The sequence below is a fragment of the Arvicanthis niloticus genome, chromosome 6, assembly GCF_011762505.2.
Source record: "Arvicanthis niloticus isolate mArvNil1 chromosome 6, mArvNil1.pat.X, whole genome shotgun sequence".
In the NCBI taxonomy this organism is placed as follows: Eukaryota; Metazoa; Chordata; class Mammalia; order Rodentia; family Muridae; genus Arvicanthis; species Arvicanthis niloticus.
This window is the reverse complement of record NC_047663.1, coordinates 46,906,501-46,926,958: the sequence shown is the minus strand read 5'-3', so window position 1 is coordinate 46,926,958 and position 20,458 is coordinate 46,906,501. Positions and strand designations below refer to the sequence as shown.

The 20,458-nt window shown below is 51.6% G+C and overlaps 1 protein-coding gene across 6 annotated transcripts in view; it reads right to left on the bottom strand.

Moving 5' to 3' along the window:
• Nucleotides 1–20,458, bottom strand: part of Sgsm2 (small G protein signaling modulator 2) — a 43,610-nt gene that overhangs the window by 2,944 nt on the left and 20,208 nt on the right. For 2 of the 6 annotated variants that reach the window (XM_076936316.1, XM_076936315.1), the window contains exons 3-24: nucleotides 19,835–19,997; nucleotides 19,411–19,572; nucleotides 19,058–19,125; nucleotides 18,817–18,962; nucleotides 18,438–18,572; nucleotides 17,845–17,969; nucleotides 17,390–17,457; nucleotides 16,312–16,472; nucleotides 16,036–16,162; nucleotides 14,470–14,604; nucleotides 10,685–10,838; nucleotides 9,717–9,781; nucleotides 9,487–9,632; nucleotides 8,906–9,034; nucleotides 8,457–8,639; nucleotides 4,816–5,193; nucleotides 4,454–4,578; nucleotides 4,168–4,271; nucleotides 3,935–4,044; nucleotides 2,664–2,760; nucleotides 1,937–2,104; nucleotides 1,610–1,733 (exon numbers count right to left, since the gene is read on the bottom strand). In XM_076936316.1, the coding sequence (XP_076792431.1) occupies nucleotides 1,645–1,733; nucleotides 1,937–2,104; nucleotides 2,664–2,760; nucleotides 3,935–4,044; nucleotides 4,168–4,271; nucleotides 4,454–4,578; nucleotides 4,816–5,193; nucleotides 8,457–8,639; nucleotides 8,906–9,034; nucleotides 9,487–9,632; nucleotides 9,717–9,781; nucleotides 10,685–10,838; nucleotides 14,470–14,604; nucleotides 16,036–16,162; nucleotides 16,312–16,472; nucleotides 17,390–17,457; nucleotides 17,845–17,969; nucleotides 18,438–18,572; nucleotides 18,817–18,962; nucleotides 19,058–19,125; nucleotides 19,411–19,572; nucleotides 19,835–19,997 (3,038 nt within the window). In that variant the 3' untranslated portion in view covers nucleotides 1,610–1,644. Of the gene's footprint in view, nucleotides 1–119; nucleotides 1,734–1,936; nucleotides 2,105–2,663; nucleotides 2,761–3,934; nucleotides 4,045–4,167; nucleotides 4,272–4,453; nucleotides 4,579–4,815; nucleotides 5,194–8,456; nucleotides 8,640–8,905; nucleotides 9,035–9,486; nucleotides 9,633–9,716; nucleotides 9,782–10,684; nucleotides 10,839–14,469; nucleotides 14,605–16,035; nucleotides 16,163–16,311; nucleotides 16,473–17,389; nucleotides 17,458–17,844; nucleotides 17,970–18,437; nucleotides 18,573–18,816; nucleotides 18,963–19,057; nucleotides 19,126–19,410; nucleotides 19,573–19,834; nucleotides 19,998–20,458 lie in introns of those variants that run through there. The other 4 variants (XM_076936314.1, XM_034504245.2, XM_076936317.1 and 1 more) reach the window with 4 other exon arrangements.

The following is a 20,458-nucleotide window of genomic DNA, read 5'->3' as shown; positions in this document are numbered from 1 at the left end:
TTTGTTGTCGTTTGTTTTTGTTTTTAAAGATGCCCCCCTTTACTGTTGGCTCTTGGAATGCACTGTCTAACACATGAGCGTTCTGTGTCCAGCCAGTCCCACAAGGAGCCATCAGAGCCTCAGGCGTTGCCAAATGCATTTACTGGTCTGTTACATTTAAGAGTATAGTTTCTGAGCAAAACATAACCAACCAACCAAACGAACGAACAAACAAAAAACAAAACCCCAAACCCCATACACTCTGCTCCTCACAAAACCAGAGTCACTAAGGCAGGCACACACTGGCCACCTGTGCTTGGTGGAGGCCAAGGAATCAGGACAGGGTGGGTAATGGGGTAGGTTGGGCAGTACCCACACAAGCTGGGCAGTACCCGGGGCTAAGGCAGGGCAGGGAAGGCTGTGCTATATGCAGAATGCAGCTGGTCCTTTCTCCTGGTTTTCAACTGCAGCAAGTCTGTGGACCTTGGTGACTTCTAGGCAGGAGCCAGGCAAGGTGTGGGCTCCAGGTCCCAGACTTGGCTTGCCTGTGCTCAGATAGTGGAGGTGTGGGGGTGACAGAACAAACAAGCAGCATGCCTGGACCTTAGGTCAAGGGCTGGACCTTTATCAACAACCCTGTGAACCCTTCCAAGGGCCCCTCTGGGATTCCAGGTTTCTCAGCACCCTGGAGCATGTGGAAAGTGGAGCTGGCTTTGCCTCACTGGGGGTGAACTAGGACTATCCAGCACTCCCACCTCCCTCAGCCCCAGGAACTCACAGATGTCTGCAACAGGTAATAGGTGCCCCGGAACTCCCAGGCCTGTCCTTGGAGGGAGGTTGTGACAGGATTGTCTTCCTACACTCTCCCTCGAGTGGTTCTGGAGAGCAAGCATAGCCGCTGCCCTCCACACCACACAGTGGGGGAGTGTGCTATGTGCAGTCCTAGGGGTTTCTAGTGCAGAAAGCAGGGGCAGGGGCAGGGGCAGGGTGTATGGAGTGACACTGTACACGTGAGAGGGTCACTGTGCAGTGGGTGGGGAGTCTGTGGGCTCACTCTGGTGGCCAGAGGCTATGGCAGTGCTGCTGAGGTGGGCCACTCTCCCCCAGGGCCCACACCTGACTGCCCCAGAGTCTTAGGACAGCCCAGAAGGTAGCCAAGGTCTCCTGCCCCTAGGATACAAGCCTGAACAGGCAGCTAGTTGAGACCACAAAAGGCCTCAGGAGAGATATGGCACAGAGCTCCCTGCCCTATGCAACTCTTGCTAGGTGAGGTGCAGGCCACTGTAGACCCCACTAACTCTACAGGGCCCCAGGTTGATGGGAAAGAGACATTGGGGAACAGTCCAATCTGCAGGCAGCAGTGGGGCTATTCTAAGTTGTTTGAGAGGAGAACACAGAAGGTGTTCCCCAAGGCAGCCAGTCTCCCTGAGGCCGACCCCTCCCACCCAGCTGTGATCTGCAGACATCCTGACCCCAACTTGCCCTGCAGGGCCAGCACTGCCCAACTCACATCCCTGGCTCACAGTCACTTTGTTAGGTTACATAGCTGAGTGGGTGGGGTTGGCGGGGTGAGGCAGTCTGGGCTATGATGACCTCGGCCTCCCCCTGCTGGAGCTCAGGGGACTGGTACCTGGGCTCTCCACTTCGCTGCTCCGGCTGCAGCCCTCACTTGTTGTCTATGAGCATCTGCACCTTGTGGACCAAGTCCCGGGCAATCCGCAGGATCTCCTGGGCATCGTGCCGCTCGGCCCGCTCTGGGGAAAACAGGGAATTATGGGGAAGCTGAGAGGAGCCCTGGGCTGAAACCCTTGCTTAGTTTCCACCTGCTGTACTTTGACACCTCCTATGGGGAAGTGATCCTAGAATTCTTGAGAACTCTCCAACTTTGCCCAGTCCAGGACTTGAGGCCCCATGCCCCCCCCCAGGGCACATCCAGAATGGCTGGTTCAGCTCATACCATTGAAGAATTTGATGATGTCAGTGAAGTCCATGTTGTTGTCACGGATAATCTCTCTGTAGGCCTCCACCAGGGCCAGGGCAATGAACAGGACAAAGTGCTCTGAGGAGATGCGCCTGGCTGCCCAGATTACTTCCCACACCGCAAACACGTCCTCATACGGCAGCTCTGGGACACAGGCAAGGGGCTTGACGGTGACACATGGACTCAGCTCCAGCAGGAGCCCCCTCCTGCACGCAGCCTGGCTCAGCCTGCTCCAGCATGGGGAATCTATCCCAAAACCAAGACCCCACCCCTTCCTTTGGCTATTTCTGCAGACTCCATACGCACTCCCCATTTCTAGTGCTCAGGGGAGCTGTAGTTTGGACAGGGCTCCAGACACCATCTCCTGTGACAGAGTGACAGAGCAGCTGTATGGACAGGCCTCACACATGTGTATGCGAGCACACACATGCCAGGGCAGCCTTATTAACTCAGGCTGGGCAGGGGCAGCTCACAAAGTATGCAGTGAAAGTTACAAAAAACACTGCTTTAGGCTCCCCCTTTCCCCTGACCCAAGTCCCATGTCCCACTCTTTTTTTTTTTTTTTTTTTTTTTTTTTTTTTTTAGACAGGGTCTTGCTATGTAGCTGAGACTGGTCTTGAATTCCCAGTAACCTTCCTGGTGTACTCTGGAGACCTGGGATTGTAGGCATGCGCCCTGATGCCCAGACCCACTCACTTCTTACCTCTTTTAAAATCCAGCAGGAACCAGCGATAACAGAAATAGAAGTGGGTATAGTCTCCATTTTGATGCATCAGCTCAAATAGCTCTGAGTCCAAGATCTCATGAGAGAGAGAGGGGGGGGGGAGAACACTGACCTGAGCTGCTTCTGTGCCACCCTCAGCCAGCACCCAGGGCTGTCCTCAGCCATCCCACTGCACTGCCATGCCTGTCCCTGCATTCCTGTTCATTTGCCTGCCTCCCTCCCTTGGCTGTACCCTTTCTGCAGTGACCCCAGTTTCTGGGCATTTGATTTAATCACCCACTTCACTTCCCAGCAAAACGGGTTCAGGCATGTGGGCACACTGCTTCTCAGTTTGTGACACAGATAACTGTATTGTTCAGTGTGGTGCTGGGCATGAAACCCAGGGCTTTTCATGTGTAGGCAAGCCCTTTACCTGAACTAGGACCTTTCTTTTTAAATATTTAAATCGATTCATTTCTTTAATGCTTTATTTTTAGTCTATCTGCACTGGTGTTTTGCCTGGATGTATGTCTGTGTGAGGGTGTTGTGTCCCCTAGAATTGGAGTTACAGACAGTTGTGAGCTGCCATGTGGGTGCTGGGAAGTGAACCCAGGTCCTCTGGAAGCCCCCAACTCAGTGATTGCATATTTGTGCCCACATGTCTTTGCAGGTGACCAAGGGCATGTGGAAACACTGTGCTGGCCAGGGGATGGCCTCAGGGATCATCCACTGCTGCTCTCCACCTTTTGAAATACAAGGTCTTTCACTGGCCTTGAACTCAGGTAGGTTGTTTGACCAGAGAAGCCAGGGATCTACTGTTCCCTCCCCAGCACCAGGATTATAAACTACCGTGTGGCTTTAAAAACAAAGCTACTGGCGTTAAACTCAGCTCCTAGACTGTGGTATTCTCCAGTCCCTTTGACTTGACAGGTTCTCACTCTGTAGCCCAGGCGCAACTTGAATTCATAGCAATCCTGATCTCCTGCCTCTAAATCCCAAGTGCTGGGATTAGGAGCATGTGCCTACCAGCAATGTTTTGTTTTGTGTTTTTAAGCGAAGGGAATTCAGCTATGGCTGGTGATGCATGCCTATGTCCCAGCAGTCAAGGAGGTGAGGCAGGGTTGCTGCAAATTCAAGACCAGCCCCTTGGTAAATGAATATGTGAAATAAGTTTACATATAAAGGACATTTCTGGCCCGACCTCTAGCCTCCCTATGGCTGATGCACAAGCCTAGCCATGCCCAGCTCCCACAGACAGCTGCAGCACTTACCTGGATGAGGGAACGCATGTTGGCAAAGTGGGTGTCCATGGCACCCCCATTGGGGAAGTTTTGGCTCATCCTCTTCATGAGGTGGCTGAAGCAGCTGTAGGCCAGCTGGTCTGCGAAGAGATGGGAAGGAGGCCCCCAGAGGGCAGACTGGCTAATATTCTAACCCTTCCAGACTCTTTCTCCCATTTTGTCACCCTGAACCCAGTTCCGCTTGGGGAAGCCTCATCCCTTACCATTGTCAAGGATGACTAGGAGAGGCGCCAGGAGATCACACATGCCCTGCACGTAGCCCATGTCCAGGTGCTCCCACACGTAGCTAAAATGCCAGCGATGGTCACTGTAGCCAAGTCATTCTCTTTTCTTGGGGAATATAGCCCCTAAAACATTCTGTTCCCCACAAGTCATCTTTTCTTTCCCCAATCCTGAAATAATTACCATAGCTCTACCCTGTGAGACAGTGGGAATTACCCATGGCCCGGCTGGGTCCCCAAATCTCCCACTGCTTGCCCCCAATGGTACCTGCACATGACGTCTCTGAGCCTCTCGAGGTTGGGGGTTGTGAAGTACCAGTAGTTGCGGTCACACCTTTGCACGTCCTTGTCTATGCGGTGCAGATTTAAGGCCACAGTGTCCAGTAATTCTATCTGGAAAAGGGGTGTCCTTCAGAGGTAAGGCTGGCCAGCCCCTCCCAGGCTGAGGCAGGAGATGATACCCAAACAAAGAAAACTCAGCCAACAAGGACCAGAATGCTAAGGACAGAGGCCTCTTGGTGATGCTCAGAGAACCCTTTCGGAAACAGACACGCCACCCTCTCTCCCCCTGCAGCCAGTCCCCAGATTTTAGGGTGTCACTGACAGCAGTGTCAGGGAGCATCCACGTACAGTATAGGCTGCAGCACACACAGCTGTGAGCTCCTCCCCTGCTTCAAGCTCACTGGCAGGTGCAGGCTTCTCCTGGCCTGGATTGTGGGGTTCAGAGAAAGTGTGGGCTGCAGTGGCTGGCCCTTCAGAGCCTTCTTCTCCAGCACCGTCCTCTTCAAAGCCCACACTCTGTGCCTCATCTAGGCTGGACTGGATGCCTGAGGCCACAGAGTAGTTTCGGGAGGAAGGCAGCCCCGAGTCTGGAGAGTCAAACTCCACAGACTGTTCTGCAGCAGCCATGCCTGGAGTCCCAGTCCCTGGTTCCTGTTCCTGCTTTGGTTTGGGATCTTCCGGGTCTGGAGGCCCAGGGGGCTCTAGATCATCCACGGAGATAAACACCTGGTGGGAATAAACACATGGCTCCATCCAACACTCCAGGTTCATCCCCAGATTAGAATAGAGCTGAAAAGAAGGATTTTCTTCACACCCCCTCCCCCAACTCCCAACACTGCAGCCCCTGGGTACCAGACTAGCTTCTGACCCAGCCAACCAAGAGAAGAACAAGGTTTTGGGCAAAAACCCCGATAAGCCATGTCTGTGTAATGTACCCCACAGCTCCAGGAGACTGCTACAAGAAAGAAAACAGAGGCTCCTAGGTTTTTTTTTTTTTTTTTTTTTTTTTTTTTGTTGTTTGTTTGGTTTTGTTTTTTTCCACGACAGGGTTTCCCTGTGTAGCCCTGGCTGTCCTGGAACTGTAGACCAGGCTGGCCTCAAACTCAGAGATCCACCTGCCTCTGCCTCCCAAGTGCTGGGATTAAAGGTGTGTGCCACCACTGCCCATGTTTTTCAAAAGATTCATTTTTTATTTTTAATTACATTTGGTGCATTTGGTTAATGTACCTGAGTGCAGGGACCTACTGAGGCCAGAGCACTAGCATCTGAATTCAGGTCCTCTGCAAAAGTAGTATATGACCTTAATAGTTGAGCCATCTCCAGCCCCTAAAGCTCAGTGTCATTCAACAAAGACCTGAAGTCACAAAGGAGCCCAGGAAACCTGCCCTAGTGTCTTGGAGTGGCTGGTGGGGTGTGGTGGGGAGAATAAGATGCCCGTTTTAGGAAAAGCAAGGTCTTTATTCTTGGTATTGAATGTTGAGCAGACAAGACAGGAAACCTCTGTAACAATACCAAGTCAGTAGTTAGTCTTCAGACAAAGTACAGAAGAAGGAAACAATGTACAGAAGCCCACCATTGTTAACACACCCCAGGGGCGAGGTCACCCCCACCCACTGCCTTAGTCTTCTTTTTCTAACTGGACATGGTAGTCTAAGGGGTGAAGTCTACAACACTAAGGAAAGCCATGCTTGGGGAACTCTAGCCCAGGATGGCCGCCACTGCCTCCTCCTCCTCCTCCTCTTTTTTTTTTTTTTTTTTAGTATTTATTTGTTTTATGTAGATGAGTACACTGTAGCTGTCTTCAGACATACCACAAAAGGTCATTAGATCCCATTACAGATGGTTGTGAGCCACTATGTGGGTGCTGGGAATTGAACTCAGGACCTCTGGAAGAGCAGCTAGTGCTCTTAACCCCTGAGCCATCTCTCCAGCCGGGCTCCAGGGGCCAATTATTTGTATTACTAGAGTACAGCACCACCACAGGTCAGGCTTGTTTTTATGTATTTGTCATTACTGTGGGGGGTGGGGTGGGGGTGGGAATGCATGTGCCACAGTGCACACAAGGACACAGGACAGTTTTGTGCAGTCCGTTTCTCTTCACCTGTCATTGGTTTTTTGGGATCAAACTCAGGTCATCAGACTTGGGCAGAAACAGCCTTTACCTGCTAAGCCAGGCCTCTCCTGTCCCAGATTCAGGTGTCTACAGAAGCCAGAGCACGGAGCATACTCATGAGCAGGGGATTAGGAAGCGCGCACACGGCGAGGGAGGATGTGTCCTTTAGTTAGAGACTTTTAAAGAAAATATTTATATTTATTCTCTATATATGGGTGTTTTGCCTGCATTTATGTCTGTGCATAACATGTGGACATATGATATGCAGGGCCCGCGGAGGTCAGAAGAGGGCATCATGTGTCCTAGAACTGGAGTTACCAATTGGTTATGAGCGGCCATGCGGGTATTGGGAATTGAACCCAGGACCTCTGGAAGATCAGCTTGCTTGCCCAGTTCAGCCATCTCTCTGGCCGGGTTATATTTTCTGTTAACATTCATGATTAGTAAAATACCAAAATCAAACTTTATCTAAAGAAGCCTTTTTTTCTCTTTTTTTTTTTTTATTTTTATTTATTTATTTTTTTTGAAATAGGGACTAACATAGCCCAGAATGGCTCTGACTCTGCTGAGTAGCTAAGGCTGGTCTTGAATTCCAGGTCCTTCTCCTTCTCCCTCTAGTATACTGGGATTTCAGATGTGAGACACTAAGCCTGTTTTTGAAACTTTTAATGGTAGTTTATTATACAAAGTAATGGGCTTCAGCAACTTCATACTTATTTGTCATTATATTTTAGAAGAAACTATTTTGAAGGAGGAGGGATATATACAAAATGGGGGCTGGAGAAATGGCTTAGTGGTTAAGAGCACTTGCTGCTCTTCAGAGGACCTGGGTAAGTTTCCAGCATCCATAAGGTGGTTGTGATTATCCACGACTCCAATTCTAAGGACTCCTGATGCCCTCTTCTGACAACCTTCATGGGCAGGCACATGTGCTGCACAGACCATACATGCGGACAAAACACCCATACACATAAAAATGAATAAACTTTAAAAAGAAAACCACGTGTGGGCTGGGCATGAGTGTACACAACTTTAATACTAATATTTGGGAAGCAGAGGCAGGTGGATCTCTGTGAGTTCAAGGCTACCCTGGCCTACATAGTGAGTTTCAGAACTACAAAGTGAGACCCTGTCTCAAAAATAAGCGACCATAAGAATAAAAATAATGTCTGCCAGGTAAGTATCTAGAGGTGCCTGTAATCCTAGCATTTGCACTGGGAAGGCTGAAGCGGGTGATAGGTAAGATCAGCTCAAGACAGAAGGGCCTGGGGACAGGAAAGAAGGAAGGAAAAACAAAACAAAAAAACAAGAAATCCAGGCAAGAACATTGGCAGCAGAGGGCAGCCAGTGTTCTCAAGGCAGAGTGGCAGCGGGAGAGCCATCCACGCGTGCTCTACCTACCTCTGCAGAGAGAGGGTCCTGCCAGTGGAAAGCAATGGCTCTCTCTCTCTCTGGGCACCTCTGTTCTTTGGGCAACAGCTTTCCATAAAGCCCCTTGAATCAGAGGCATGGGGATGGAGAAGTCTGGAAACTGGGGCCAGACACTGGCCAGTCTTGTTCAGAGACACTGATCTCACCACGCAGTACTGGGAGCCATGGGACTGTGACTACCTCACATGCTCTCTACACAGAGGGAGAAGCTTCCCTAAATTCTAAAAGATCCATAAAAACCCAGCACAAAGCAGTGACTTGTTTTTATGTGAAAATACCAGAACTTGCCTATTCTTCCGTTGAAATTTTGAGACACTAACACATAAAGCCTCTGTCCAGGACCCAACTGCCAGGATTGGAGCCTGGCCCCATGCTTGGGACCCTTGTGCCTAAGAGACTGGTGGGTCCCCCAGCCCTCCCCCAGCCCTCCCCCAATCTGGCTCACATCATTGCTGATGGTGGAATCGCGGTGGACGAGGCGCTGCACGTGGCTATCAATGCTGCTGCCCGAGGAGAACTTGGTGAGCGTGGTTGGGTGAGCCTCCCGCTCCCGCTGCCTCACCACCACCTCACAGGCCTTCCACTCTGCTAGCACCTGCTGGTATCTTGCTGCCACTGCTGTATCCACCTATGCACAGACCACACTGTGACCATGAGGGGAGGGTGCCCAGGGCCTCCTCCTTGAAGCTGGCCAAGCACTGGAACCTCGGCCTAGAGGGGACTCAGAAGTTGAGACAGCTGAACTCGAGTTCAGTGAGGACCAGGAGGCTGCTCTGCTCCTGTCTCCTCTGCTGTTTCTAGCTCGGAGAGGCTAAGGCTTCCAACACCTCCCCCTGCCCGGGGTCACTTGTCCAGCTGCTAGTTTCTTAGTTCTGTAGTAGCAGGCTCCCTTACCTGCTCCATCTCCTTCTTGCTCATGCCGAACTTGTAGTGGCCAAGCAGGAAGGGCCAGACGTCCTTGCGAACCTCGTGGTCCACACCTCCATAGTACACCTGGCGCAGCAGCTCCAGCTCCTTGTAGTTCTGAGTGATCCAGAGGGGAAAGACCATGCAGCCTCCAGTTACTGTGGCCCAGGAGGCAAGCCACATCCCAGGGAAAGCTAAGCCTGGCCTTCTGTGGCTTTACTGAGCCTAGGCATACCCTGCTCGGGGCAGCCATAGTCTCCTGTTCCCTGGTTATAGCTTCAAGAGATCTTGTCATATCCCCTTCCTCCTGGGCAGGGAACAGAGCTCTAACAGGCAAAGATCTGTCAGTTCTCAGATCAATATGGAAGTAGATTAGATTCCAGGCCCAGTCCCTTCCCATGCAGATGAGAGTCAGCCGTACACCTGTGATGCAGGTCACCCCATAGCATCAGTCTAGTTTGTCCACCCAACTCCTTACTACATTTTATCCCAAAGGAACAGTTCAGAGCAAGCAGCTATATATAACTGCTGCCTCCTATGTCCCCACCCCATGGAGGCCCAGTTTGCACCTTTTTGTCCTTCTGATACTTGCTCCACACATCCTTGGTAAGGCCACCTGAGGCCCCTGGGGGCTTGTCTGGTGGGATAATGTTGTGATGCACCAGTGCAGACAGGTGTGTCCTCACTGTGGACAGGTGGCGACAGTAGGCTAGCCCTACAGTGGACAAGGAGGAGGCTGTGTGACTGAGGTGCTTCCCCACCCCCAGCCCCTCAGACCCCCACCTCACCACACACTCACAGCCATAGAAGGCCCGGGACACAATCTGCCTCTTCATGCTCTCACACAGCAGCCTGAGGGGCAACCTGTGGAAACATCCTGGCTCAGAAGGGGGGTTATAGCCCACTGGCAAGAGGGGCTCACATTGTAGCTTCAGGGTGCAGAGGCGGGCAATATGCTAGGGGTTGTGTGGAGAGGGTGTGTGTGTATACACACACACACACACACACACACACACACACACACACACACACACAACTTAGCAGTACAATAGTGGCCCCACCCTGCCAGTCATCTTTGATGCTGCAGTTGAGGGCCGAGCTTTAACTTTGCTACAGTGAATCTTGATTTCTTTATGTATAAACAGAGACACTTCAGGAACACCAGAAATGGCAGGTAAAGATGAAGTGACAGGTGAAGGAGAATATTCAGTCAGTGAGCCCAACTGCTGCCTTATTGCCTTCATACATGGTAGTTCTAAGTGTTCCCAGACACAGCCTGACAGTGGGCCCACATCTGTAATGGGAATGTGAGCGGAGTATTGTGCTCTATTATGTGAAAGCACAACCCTGGGCATTCACCTGGTCCTCACCTGCTGTGAGAAAGGAGGTGGTATCACCCCACTTTGCAGGGGAGAAAACTGAGGTTTAGAAACACGGAAGTGCCAGGCCTTTAATCCCAGCACTTGAGAAGCAGAGGCAGGCAAATGGCTTTGAGTAAGAGGCCAGCCTGGTCTACATAGAGAGTTCCAGGCCAGCCAGAGCTACATGGTGAGACCTTGTCTCAAACAAAACAAAAAGGAAAGACAGAGGCTCACAGGGGCACAACAATTTGCTGAGGTAATGTAGGCGGCACAAATGAGATTTTAATCCAGGTCTGTCCAACTTAGTGGCCACCCTGTCATGCCAGTGGCACAGCCTGTAAGGACAGAAGGTTCAAACATGGATCCATGCATCAACAGGAGGCTAGTTCCTGTCCTTCCCACTCACCTGTCAGGAATGCAGCTGCAGTGACTGGGGGTTGCATAGGGGGAGCTACTGGAGGAGCAGGAAAGACAGGAGGAGCCCTGGCTACACAGGGGCTCAAGGTGCCAGGCTGTCAGGCTGGGTCCAAAACCCTGCATCTCAATCATGTCGCCAGCATCTGAGGGCAGGAAGGAGCCAAGGTCAATGCCTGTGGGCTTTCTCCCCAAGTGCCCTGCAGCATGCCCATCTCTGCCCAGAGCTGCAGACATAATCACATTGGTGGAAATTCCTAAGGTGGTGCCTGCCTGGTTGAGAACCCAGAGATGGAGAGTGGGAGTGTGCCTGACACTGCCCAGCTTCCCCTGAGCCTGGAGAAGATGGCAGCCTTTCCATGTAATAGAATACTTGTGCTGAGTTGTGGGTGGTTTGTCTATCCACCTCCACCAATGTCAGAGAACACATGCTTTCCTAGAGGAAAGAAGAACAAAGGCCTTTGCTCCCCAAACACTGCCAGTTGGCCTGGCCTGTAAAGGCTCTCAGCCTGCTTCTTTCTGAGACACTCAGGAATGTGTGTGGAAGCCCCAGTATCGATCATCAAGATCCTTGAGGGCCTCAAACTATGTCTCACTAGCCTCTGGCTTCCCAAGATCTGGAACAGTGCTTCCTGCCCAAACCAGACATCTGGAAGCCTGCCTACTTAGCATGGTAGCTCTTGTGTGAGCTGGAATGGAGCGGAGAGCCCAAGGCTGGAGGATGGAAGCGGTGTCTGGGCACACATAGACCCAATGATCCAATACTCCAGTCACAGCTGACCATGCCAATGTGCAGCATCAGAAGACAGACTCTTGGACATGTCTGTACTTCTGTAGATGAAGCTGTCTCAACCATCCCTATTGAGCTAAATTAGAACTGAGTCAAGACTCTAGAGTTTCTAGGGCCTGCATTGGGCAGAACACTGTTCAGGGTATGGATATTGGCCAGGAGCCACAGAGATGAGACACAGTGAAGGACTCAGTGGTATCACAGGGTAAGGGGGTGTAGAAGAGTGAAGAACAAGGAGAGCTGTGTGTGCTAAGGTCTTCAGAAATGGTTTCCTAGGTAAATCTAGCAAGAGACTCTGACTCCCCACAGTCTGGAGGCCAAGGTCTGGTTTTTAGATAGCCAGACGCCAGCTCTGGGTGTGCCTTGGTGGTGAGGGCTGAGCTGATTTCCCTCTAGTCCCCTCAAGGGCTACCCTGCCTTGTCCCACCAGACCCATGGGTAGGATTGTGTCAGTATCTGGACCTTCAGCTCCACCAGGAGTTAAATTAAGGGAGTATGTTTGGTATGGGTGCTGCGGCTCTGGGAGTGAGGGGTTGCAAGCCATGCTGAAGACTCTGGGAGCAGCGAGAGAGGATAAGTGCAGGTGGTGGGGTGTTGGAGCCTACTCAAGCCCCTGCAGCAAGCAGGAGGCCAGGTGTGGGTGGAGCCAGAGGTAGGGATAGAGGTGGGTGGGGAGGAGTCAGCCCAGCCAGGCAGGCAGCAGGCAGCAGGCAGGGATGGTAACAGGTGCAGCGGGTGGAGGATGGGCACAGAGGGAAACAAGCTCATGCCCAGAAAGTTGGGCCCAACCAAGGCACATCTCCTGGGTCAATGCTCTTCACCTTAATTCTCCAGGAAGGAGCTGAACCAGCCAGCATTGCACACTCTCTACACTGTGACAGCCCAGTGTAGACAGCTGGAGCTCTGGAGTGACTGGGTGAGTGACTGGTGAGGCAGCAGGCTGGACAGGGGTCTGCTGGGTCAGCTTTGACTCTGACTCTCTCCTCTGAGCATGAGGAAAGTGTAAAGCAAACAATCGAAGTGGGTGAACCACACAGCTCCTAGGACTCCGAGTGAAAGGTGCCTGGAGCAGAATTAGAGTGAACAGCATCTCTGCTCTGTGACGGCAGCAGGAAACGGAGAGGGGAGGGAAGAGACCTGGACACCCCGCCACTTAATCACATGCACAAGTCAAGCATGTTGCAGGCCTGAAAAAGCAATGGCTGCAGAACTCAACAGTGTTGTCATTATGGACTGGAGTACACAGGGGAGCTCCCACCCCCATCTCTTCTTTCCATTTCCCTTCAGATTTTCTTCTCATACCTCTACCCGTGCCCCAAGTACTGGGGTCACAGAGCTACACAGTGGGTTGGTCTAATCCCCAAACTCTACAAAAGGATACCTGAACTACTTCCAAGGCCTCTGGATCCTATGGGCCTGGAAATTTGTCTGATTCAGAGGCCTCAGTCCTAATACTAGCTAGTGCACTTTCTTTTTCTTCTGAGATCTCAAGTTGCCTGGGCTAGCTTCAAACTCCCAATGTAGCTAAGGCTGATCTTGACCTTCTGACCCTCTTCCTTCCACCCCTAAAGTGCTCTGACTCCAGGTGTGTGTGCCATTCCACCCAGCAGTCAGTGGCCTTTCTACTATGAGCTCAGCCTCCCCACATGACTGAAGGCCAATTAACCTGTGCACAGTGTTGTCCAAGTCTGTGGTGCTGACAGATAGAGAGCAAGTGTGCGTGTCAGTAACCTAAAAAGTAGGGTATTCCATGGCCTACAGGACTGGAGAGGAAGGGCAGAACTGTGGCAGGAAGAAGAGCAGCAGGCAGAGTTGCCTGATGGGTACTGGGCGTGTTCTGAGCCACGGGCTTGGCTGGCAGGAGTAGGAGAGTCATTACAAGCTGAGTGACTTGCTTAGGATGCTGTGCCCCTTAGCAGAACTCTATAGTAGTGTAAGGAGAGAAACAGAGTGAACAGCATCTCTGTAGGGAATATAATGTATTAGACTCTCTTTGTAAAAGTGAGAACAATTAAAACTCTGTAGCATAGAGATGGTGGGGACTGGAAAATTCCCTATCACCTAGGAGCTAGTCTAGCCTCAGCATCTCTATCCAGCCTTTCCTGAAGCCCCTCCCTGGCCCTCATAGGGCCCTGGTTGATGTTTCTTCAAAGAGTGGGGCCCTTCCTCACTGAGACAGCTCTACATTAAAAAGAATTTGGTGGGCAAAGGCATGCTGAGGGGCTGCGACTACCATCCTATGTTGTCTCCATGGAAGGAGATCCCAGCCAGCATGGAAGTTGAGGTTCTAGAGTACGGGACACTTAGGTAACACCAATGGCACAACACTAAGCACCAGTGAGAAAACCAAGTCTGGAGATAGTAATACTTTCTCAACCCCACACAGTGAACCAGGGGCATATGGGGCAGGAATTCATGTTGCTGCTGGGAGCCTAGACCAGTTCCTGGACACTCTGTGGTTAAGAATTTCTAGCTTCATGTCAAAGTACCAGCTCATATACTACAGTCCTCACACATGGGAAGACCAATCCTTGGAACCTCTTCTCCTGGTGACTCTTATCTCTCACGTCTGTCTGTCCAGCTCCACCTCTGCCCCTGTCTTCTTAAGTCATAGTCAGAAGCACAAGGCTGCAGGCTAGCTTTCCTGTCAGCAGAGAGAATGAAAGAGACCACTGCCTGGCATTTGTCTACATGACTGGCAGGAACAGGGAGAGGCTCTGAGAGCCATTCTGGTCCCCAAGAGGCCATCAGATAGCCAGCCCTCCTCTCAGCCTAAAGACCCCTCTCCTCATTCAGAACCATTTGCTCTGTGTGTTCTCTCTTCTTGCCAGTGCCAATCTGGACTCCTTGTGTCCTCACTGATCTGCCTCTGACAGAAGTCCCCTAATGCCAACACTGCTGTTTGAGTCCCTGCAGTGGGTGGCAAGTGGGCCCAGAAGGGTTAGGGTGGAGGAGAAGGTGAGTCAGGGATGGGGAAGGATAAAAACCTTTCATCAGATTGGGAGCTGTGAGGTTCCGCGAGCAGATCATTGAGAGCATCGCGTGTAGTTTATCCTCCTCTTCCTCATCATCGTCCACCGAGGCCGCTCGGCTGGCCGCTAGGTGGTGGTAGTTAATAGTGACTGCTCAAAGAGAATAGCGAGAGAGGCAGAGGCATGAGGACCCTAGTCCCTGAGCAGGAAGGACCAACTGCCCTCCTTGAGGTGAATGGTGTGGGGACTAAGATCACCTTGAACCTGCAAGGCATAAAGGGAATGGGGTGGGGGACAGCAGGGTGGGGGCTAAGAACCTTCTGTGGTTATTAGAAGAGGATGGAAGGTGTGTGTGTGTCTGTCTGTCTGTCTGTCTGTCTGTCTGTCTAGGAGACCAACTCTGACTAAGGCTAGTTGGACTCTGGCCAGATGGATCTAAATTTTTATTTAGCTGCTGTCATAGTTGGGCTGCATTTAACCTAGAGATGATCCCAAGCCCTCATTTTAAGAGTATAAATTCAACCTTCTCCCAGGGTCCTCTCAGAGCCACCTGGAGAAGCAGGAGTCACTTAGCTGAGTTTCAGCTCTTGATGCCTGGCTCGACCTCTAGGGACAGAAGAGGTCCTTACAGTGATGTGAGCAGAATGGAACATGTCACGGACCGAAGAAGGGAAATTAGGCTGCAATTTGAAACCAAGCAAAGCCTGAGGTGAAATGCCAGCCTACAGCATTCTGGCTGTAGCTGTCTCTTATCTGGTATACTGGAGAGCAACAGAGTCCTCCACGCCTATTTGGATCATTTACGCTATAGCTTCTGTGTGAAGTCTGGGTCACCTGCCCATCAACAAAGACATACTATGGACAACTTTTTGGCACAAGTTAGGAAATGAAGGGAGGAGTAGGTGGTCTAGTTGGCAGTAATCACTGTGGACTGGCAGATTCCATGACCTAATCTTCAAAAAATTCAAGTCTAGTGCAGAGAAACCCATGGGTAGCAGCATCACCAAGCAAAAAGAGCAGATACTTCTTGATAGACCCCCACCCCAACCCTGAGGCCCAGCTGCCTCAGGCCACAACCCTCAACACGAAAGTTCCAGGTTCCAGGTTCCATCCTCTTCAGAGGATGCTCTGTGTCAGAGTCTGGCTTGAGGAGGACTTTGGCTCTGGAAGTGAACCTGCACTGTTCAAGAAGTGCAGCTCCTGTGCCCAGGCTGATTGGGCGAGGTTGGATGCGGGACCAAAGACGGGAGGAGAGTTTGTTACCTTTTATTTTAGGCTGAAGAGGAAATCTATTAATATTTCCAGTCTCCCTTTTTTCTGCATCATGGCATGAAATATTACTAAGAAACATGTATAGTAATGCCTGGACCTGCTGAGCTGGGCCTCAGGGTCACTGGGGGTCGGGGGTTGGGGGTAATGACATCTAGGTAGTGACAATCTGTGAGTGAAAGATTCAGTGGGGAGGCTGTAAATGATGAACCTCTTGTCTCCAGCTGGCCTGACCAGTGGGCCTGCATGACTCAGATGACAGTGTTCTCGCACACCCTGAGCATCCTTCACAGGGGATGTGGGGACACTCACTGTGCTCGTGCCTATGTCCAGGGTAGATGATCCGGAATACATAGTCTGTTGCCCGTCCTACACCCAGCTCCTCCACATCAACGGACCGTATGCTGCTGCGCTTCCGTAGCTTGGGGAAAACCTTGCCCTGCAGAGGAAGCAAATGGTCAGGCTGTCCAGTGTACAGTCCACCCAAGGTTCCACCCAAAGCTATTCCTGAGAACTCTGTGTGGAAAAGGAAGAAAGGAGGCCTTCCTTCACCCAGCCCTGCACCCAGAGCCTCCCCAGCCAAGATACCTTTCCCTGCTGGGTCCACAGCGGGGGCTCAAGCTGTCCTCGAGGCAGCAGCCCATTCTCCAGACATGACAGGAAGGACAGCAGGTGTCCTCCCTGTGGGAAGTGTAGTGGCGGCCTCTGGATGCCATCCTGGCTCACCAGCACAAGTGTGCCACCGCTCTCTGGTGGGGGTGAATGCCCACGAGTGAGGCTGGGGCCCTTCTTGAGACCTCCCGACCCATCACCCTGGCCCAACAGGTGAGATTTCCCAGGCTAGGAAGGAGGGTAGACAGGCTAGAACATGCCTTGGATGCTTCATTAACAGGAACAGTGGCGGGCTGGCAGGATGGCTCAGCAGGTTAAGGTGACTGCTGCAGAGCCTAACAATTTGAGTTTCATTCCCATCCCTGAAAGCCACACATTGGAAGGACAGAAGTAACTCCTGCAAAATGTCCTGAGGTCTCCGTGTGTACTGTGGTGCAGGTGTGAATGTGTGTACTTACACACATTCTCTAAATAAATGCAAAAAAAATGAAGCTGCAAAGTTTTGCTTCAGCAGTTAAGAGCACTTGTTGCTCTTGCAGAGGCGCTGGGTTCAATTCCCAGCATCCATATGGCAGCTCACAGCTCTCAGTAATTCTAGTTCTGGGGATCTAATGGCCTGTTTTGGCTTACATGATGCATGAATATATACACACATACATATACCAAGGTGAAACAACTGTACACATAAATTTTTTTGTTTGTTTTCTTCTAGACAGAATTTCTGACTGTCCTGGAACTCAGTTTGTAGACCAGGCTGGTCTTGAACTCAGAAATTGCCTTCCTCTGCTTCCTGAGTGCTGGGATTAAAGATGTGTACCACCACTGACTGCTTGGCTATATTTTTTTTTTTTTTTAAATAATTTAAAAAAAAAAGGATCAGGCTGGGAGTGTGTCTCAGTAGAACACATGCTTAGCATGTGAATGCATGCTCTGATTCCTGACACTGCAAAATAAGGACATTAGGAGGGACACAGAAGTCTACAAGCCCCATGCACAGTGTGCAACAGGAAGACGGTGTTGGTCCCACCTCTGTGTCTCAGACAAGCGCACTCACTTTGCTGGTGGCAGTGGATGCAGACGATCTGACTGAAGGGCACCGCCAAGGCATAGTCCCAGTAAACACTAAAAAGGAACCGTATGGTGTCACCATGTTCTAAGACCTGCCTCTGTCCTATCAGCCCCTGAAACTGTTGAAGATAGGGGAGCCATAGCCAAGCAGTGACCCAGGCCAGCCCCGTTTCTCTATGCCTCATGCTGTTTTCCTGGCACAAGGTCTGGCAGTCTTAGTTATCCAGCACTTGGCTTGTGCAAACCCCTCCATGGCCAGGCGTGGTTCAGTTTCGGAGGGCTTGGGAATTACTCCAAGCGGCCAGCCTTTCCTCTAACTCTTGGCATTGAGATAAGGAGTAAGTCTTGTCCCTTGGAGTCTGCTATGTTTTTCCACTCCCTGCCCTGGGCCAAGCTTTCACTCCCTTTCCTGCTTCCTTAGAACAAGTGTAAAACCCCCACCTCTTTTCTAGCTCAGAGTCTCCGAGAGTCCCGTTCATGAGTTGGTTGGGAGTCCACTTCAGAGTTAGGTTCTCTGCAGACTGGTGCAAGGAGAGGTAACCAGGGACCGCCTCCATGTCCTCCTTCTATAGGGAAGAGACACACCAGAAGACAGAGACAATATGGGCCCAAGAGTCTCACAGGATGGCCCATGCAAATGAGCCCAAGAGACTAGGCCAGGTCAGCAGTGGAGTCCTGGGGCTAGAGGCTGGGTACAGTCAGGAGAAACAGAAGCTAGATCTGGATAGTTCTTCCTAGCTGGTTCAGTGCCATTGGCTCCGTCCTGTCTGCCTGGGTGCCAGATGTACCACTGGCCAGCCACACCCATTCTGGGCATTCACCCTGCCAGCTGGCTGCCCTCCTAGCCCTGGACAGCCTGGATTTCAGCTAACAAGGGTAGATGTCATCTCTGTCTCCTGCCAACTCCAAGCTGGGCATGAATCATATGACAATGAAGTATGGGTCGGAGGGGATCCACTTCGCTCTGGTCAAGTACTGTAGCAAAGAAGCTGGCTTCTGGTCCTGGGACCTTCTAAAGAGGGAAGTATTCCTACCGGCTGCACTAGCACGTTGTTCTTGCCATAGAGCAGGCGTGTTCTTGAGTTCTGGTGCAGAGACTCCACGTACTCACGGGCACAGGCAGCTAGCCGCTCTTCTGAAGCACTCCCACTAGAGTGGCGCTTCCGGATCTGCCAGGAAAGTCACAGCTCAGGCCCCCGCCCTGGGAAGCTGGCCTTAGAACGCAACCTCCCGGCTCCCATGCTGGCCCTCTCTAGCTGACTCTCCACCACCCTTTGGTCTCTAATTAACAGAAGGCACAGGTTACTGATATGTATGCAAGACTTAGTGTAGACAGAAGGTTCTCTTGGGTGCCTCTTGGGGCCCACCAGTATAATCTGAGTAAGTGAGCACAGAGGTGGAGAGGATACTAACCCCCAGGGCAGGGCGCTTTGCCGGGGAGTCCTGACGGTTAGGGGGACCCCGGATACGGTGCCTCTGAACTAGCTCATCGGCAGAGGGGTCAGTCCAGTAGTGATCAGCTGTCTTGAGCTTCGTGTACTCCAAGGCACAGGGTCCCACTATGGAGACAGGGGCGGTTAATTTAGCCAGGGCCCTTTCATCTTCACCCCTCGCCACACTGACCCAACACAGGCCTTCAAGTTTTTGAGCTTACCTAGGAGACATGCCAGGATTGGGCCAAACACAGGATCTGCCAATAATGCTTCCTTCTCGTAATACTTGCTGCCAAGAGGAGATAGACAGGGTTACTACCAGGGCTCCTGGACTCAGGCCAGCGTGGTCAAGCTCACTCAGGAGAAGCATGGCCAGAGACCAGATTCATATCAGTCACCAAAAAAGAATGAGTCCATAGGATGGAGTGTTTCAGGGTTCTTGGCATAGTCTATGTTCTTGGGGTGCCAAAGGAGGGCTGGAGGCATGCCTATAGACTGCAATGGACTATTAACCATGTAGAGGGATAAGGCTGAGGTGGGCCAAGGAAAGGACCAACGGGGAGTGGGCAGTCACCTGCAGTTTTCCGCCAGGTATTGTACAACCCTGTCCAGAACTTTCTCCATGAGTGCTGTGCGTACCCATATGTGTTTCAAGGCCTGTGGGCTGAGAGCTGGGGCCTTCCCACTGGTTGAGCCCTGTTTCCGAAGGCCTTCTTGGCTGCCTCCCGAGGGTTTCCTGCATTGAGAAGAAGGGAAAGCTTCAGACTCAGAAGCATAGGCCTTGAATTGGTGACACTGAAGTGAGAGCCAGAGCTCAAGAAAACCTGGGCTGAAAGAAGAAACCGAAGGAGGCAGACAAGATATGGGAACTGAAAAGGGCTAGCCCACTCTTAGGCTGGCCCCTTGAAGGAAGCCACCTTTAGGCAGGCTGTCTTGACAACAGTAAATGCCAAAGAGAAAGCAAAAATGACGCTGGGAGGGGCTGGCTTGGGCCTTACCTGCCCTCTGCCTGTTGCTGCAGCTCCTGCACCTTGTGGCAAATATCTCCAGCCACGGGGTATGTCTTCCCCACTTTGGTGAACAGGGCCGCCATCTTGTCACTTCGCAGAAAGCCAGCAGCACGGCGTCTTAGCTGATGCAGGAGGCAAGCCTCCACAGCACCTGAGCCATAAAGTAAAACAGGATCTGAGCCTAGGTCATCGGTCACCCCACCTGGCCTTACCCACCCTCTCAGCAGCCTCTCGGCTGAAGGATGAGTTCCCCTGAGAGCTAGCAGAGGCAGAGCACAGCCGTTATCACTCGGAAGGAATGCTGATGGAAGCCCAAACCATGCCCAGCCCCATTTGTTTACACTATGGCTTCTGAATTTCTTCTGGTAAACTCAGGTAAGGTGCTAACCTATCTAAGGAAGGAGACATGCCTTGAAACTGCAGCATGGCTGTAGACGGGCAGGGACCAGGACAAGCTCTGAATTGTGCTGGAACGAGGGGTAGGCCGGAGAAATAGATCCTGACCTCCTACCAAATCTTTCCATCTTGTCCTTCTTCCCCCTGGCCCATGGTGGACTTGTGAGAGCTGTCATGGGCCAAGCTGTTCCTCTCCCTTGCCTGGTGCACACACAC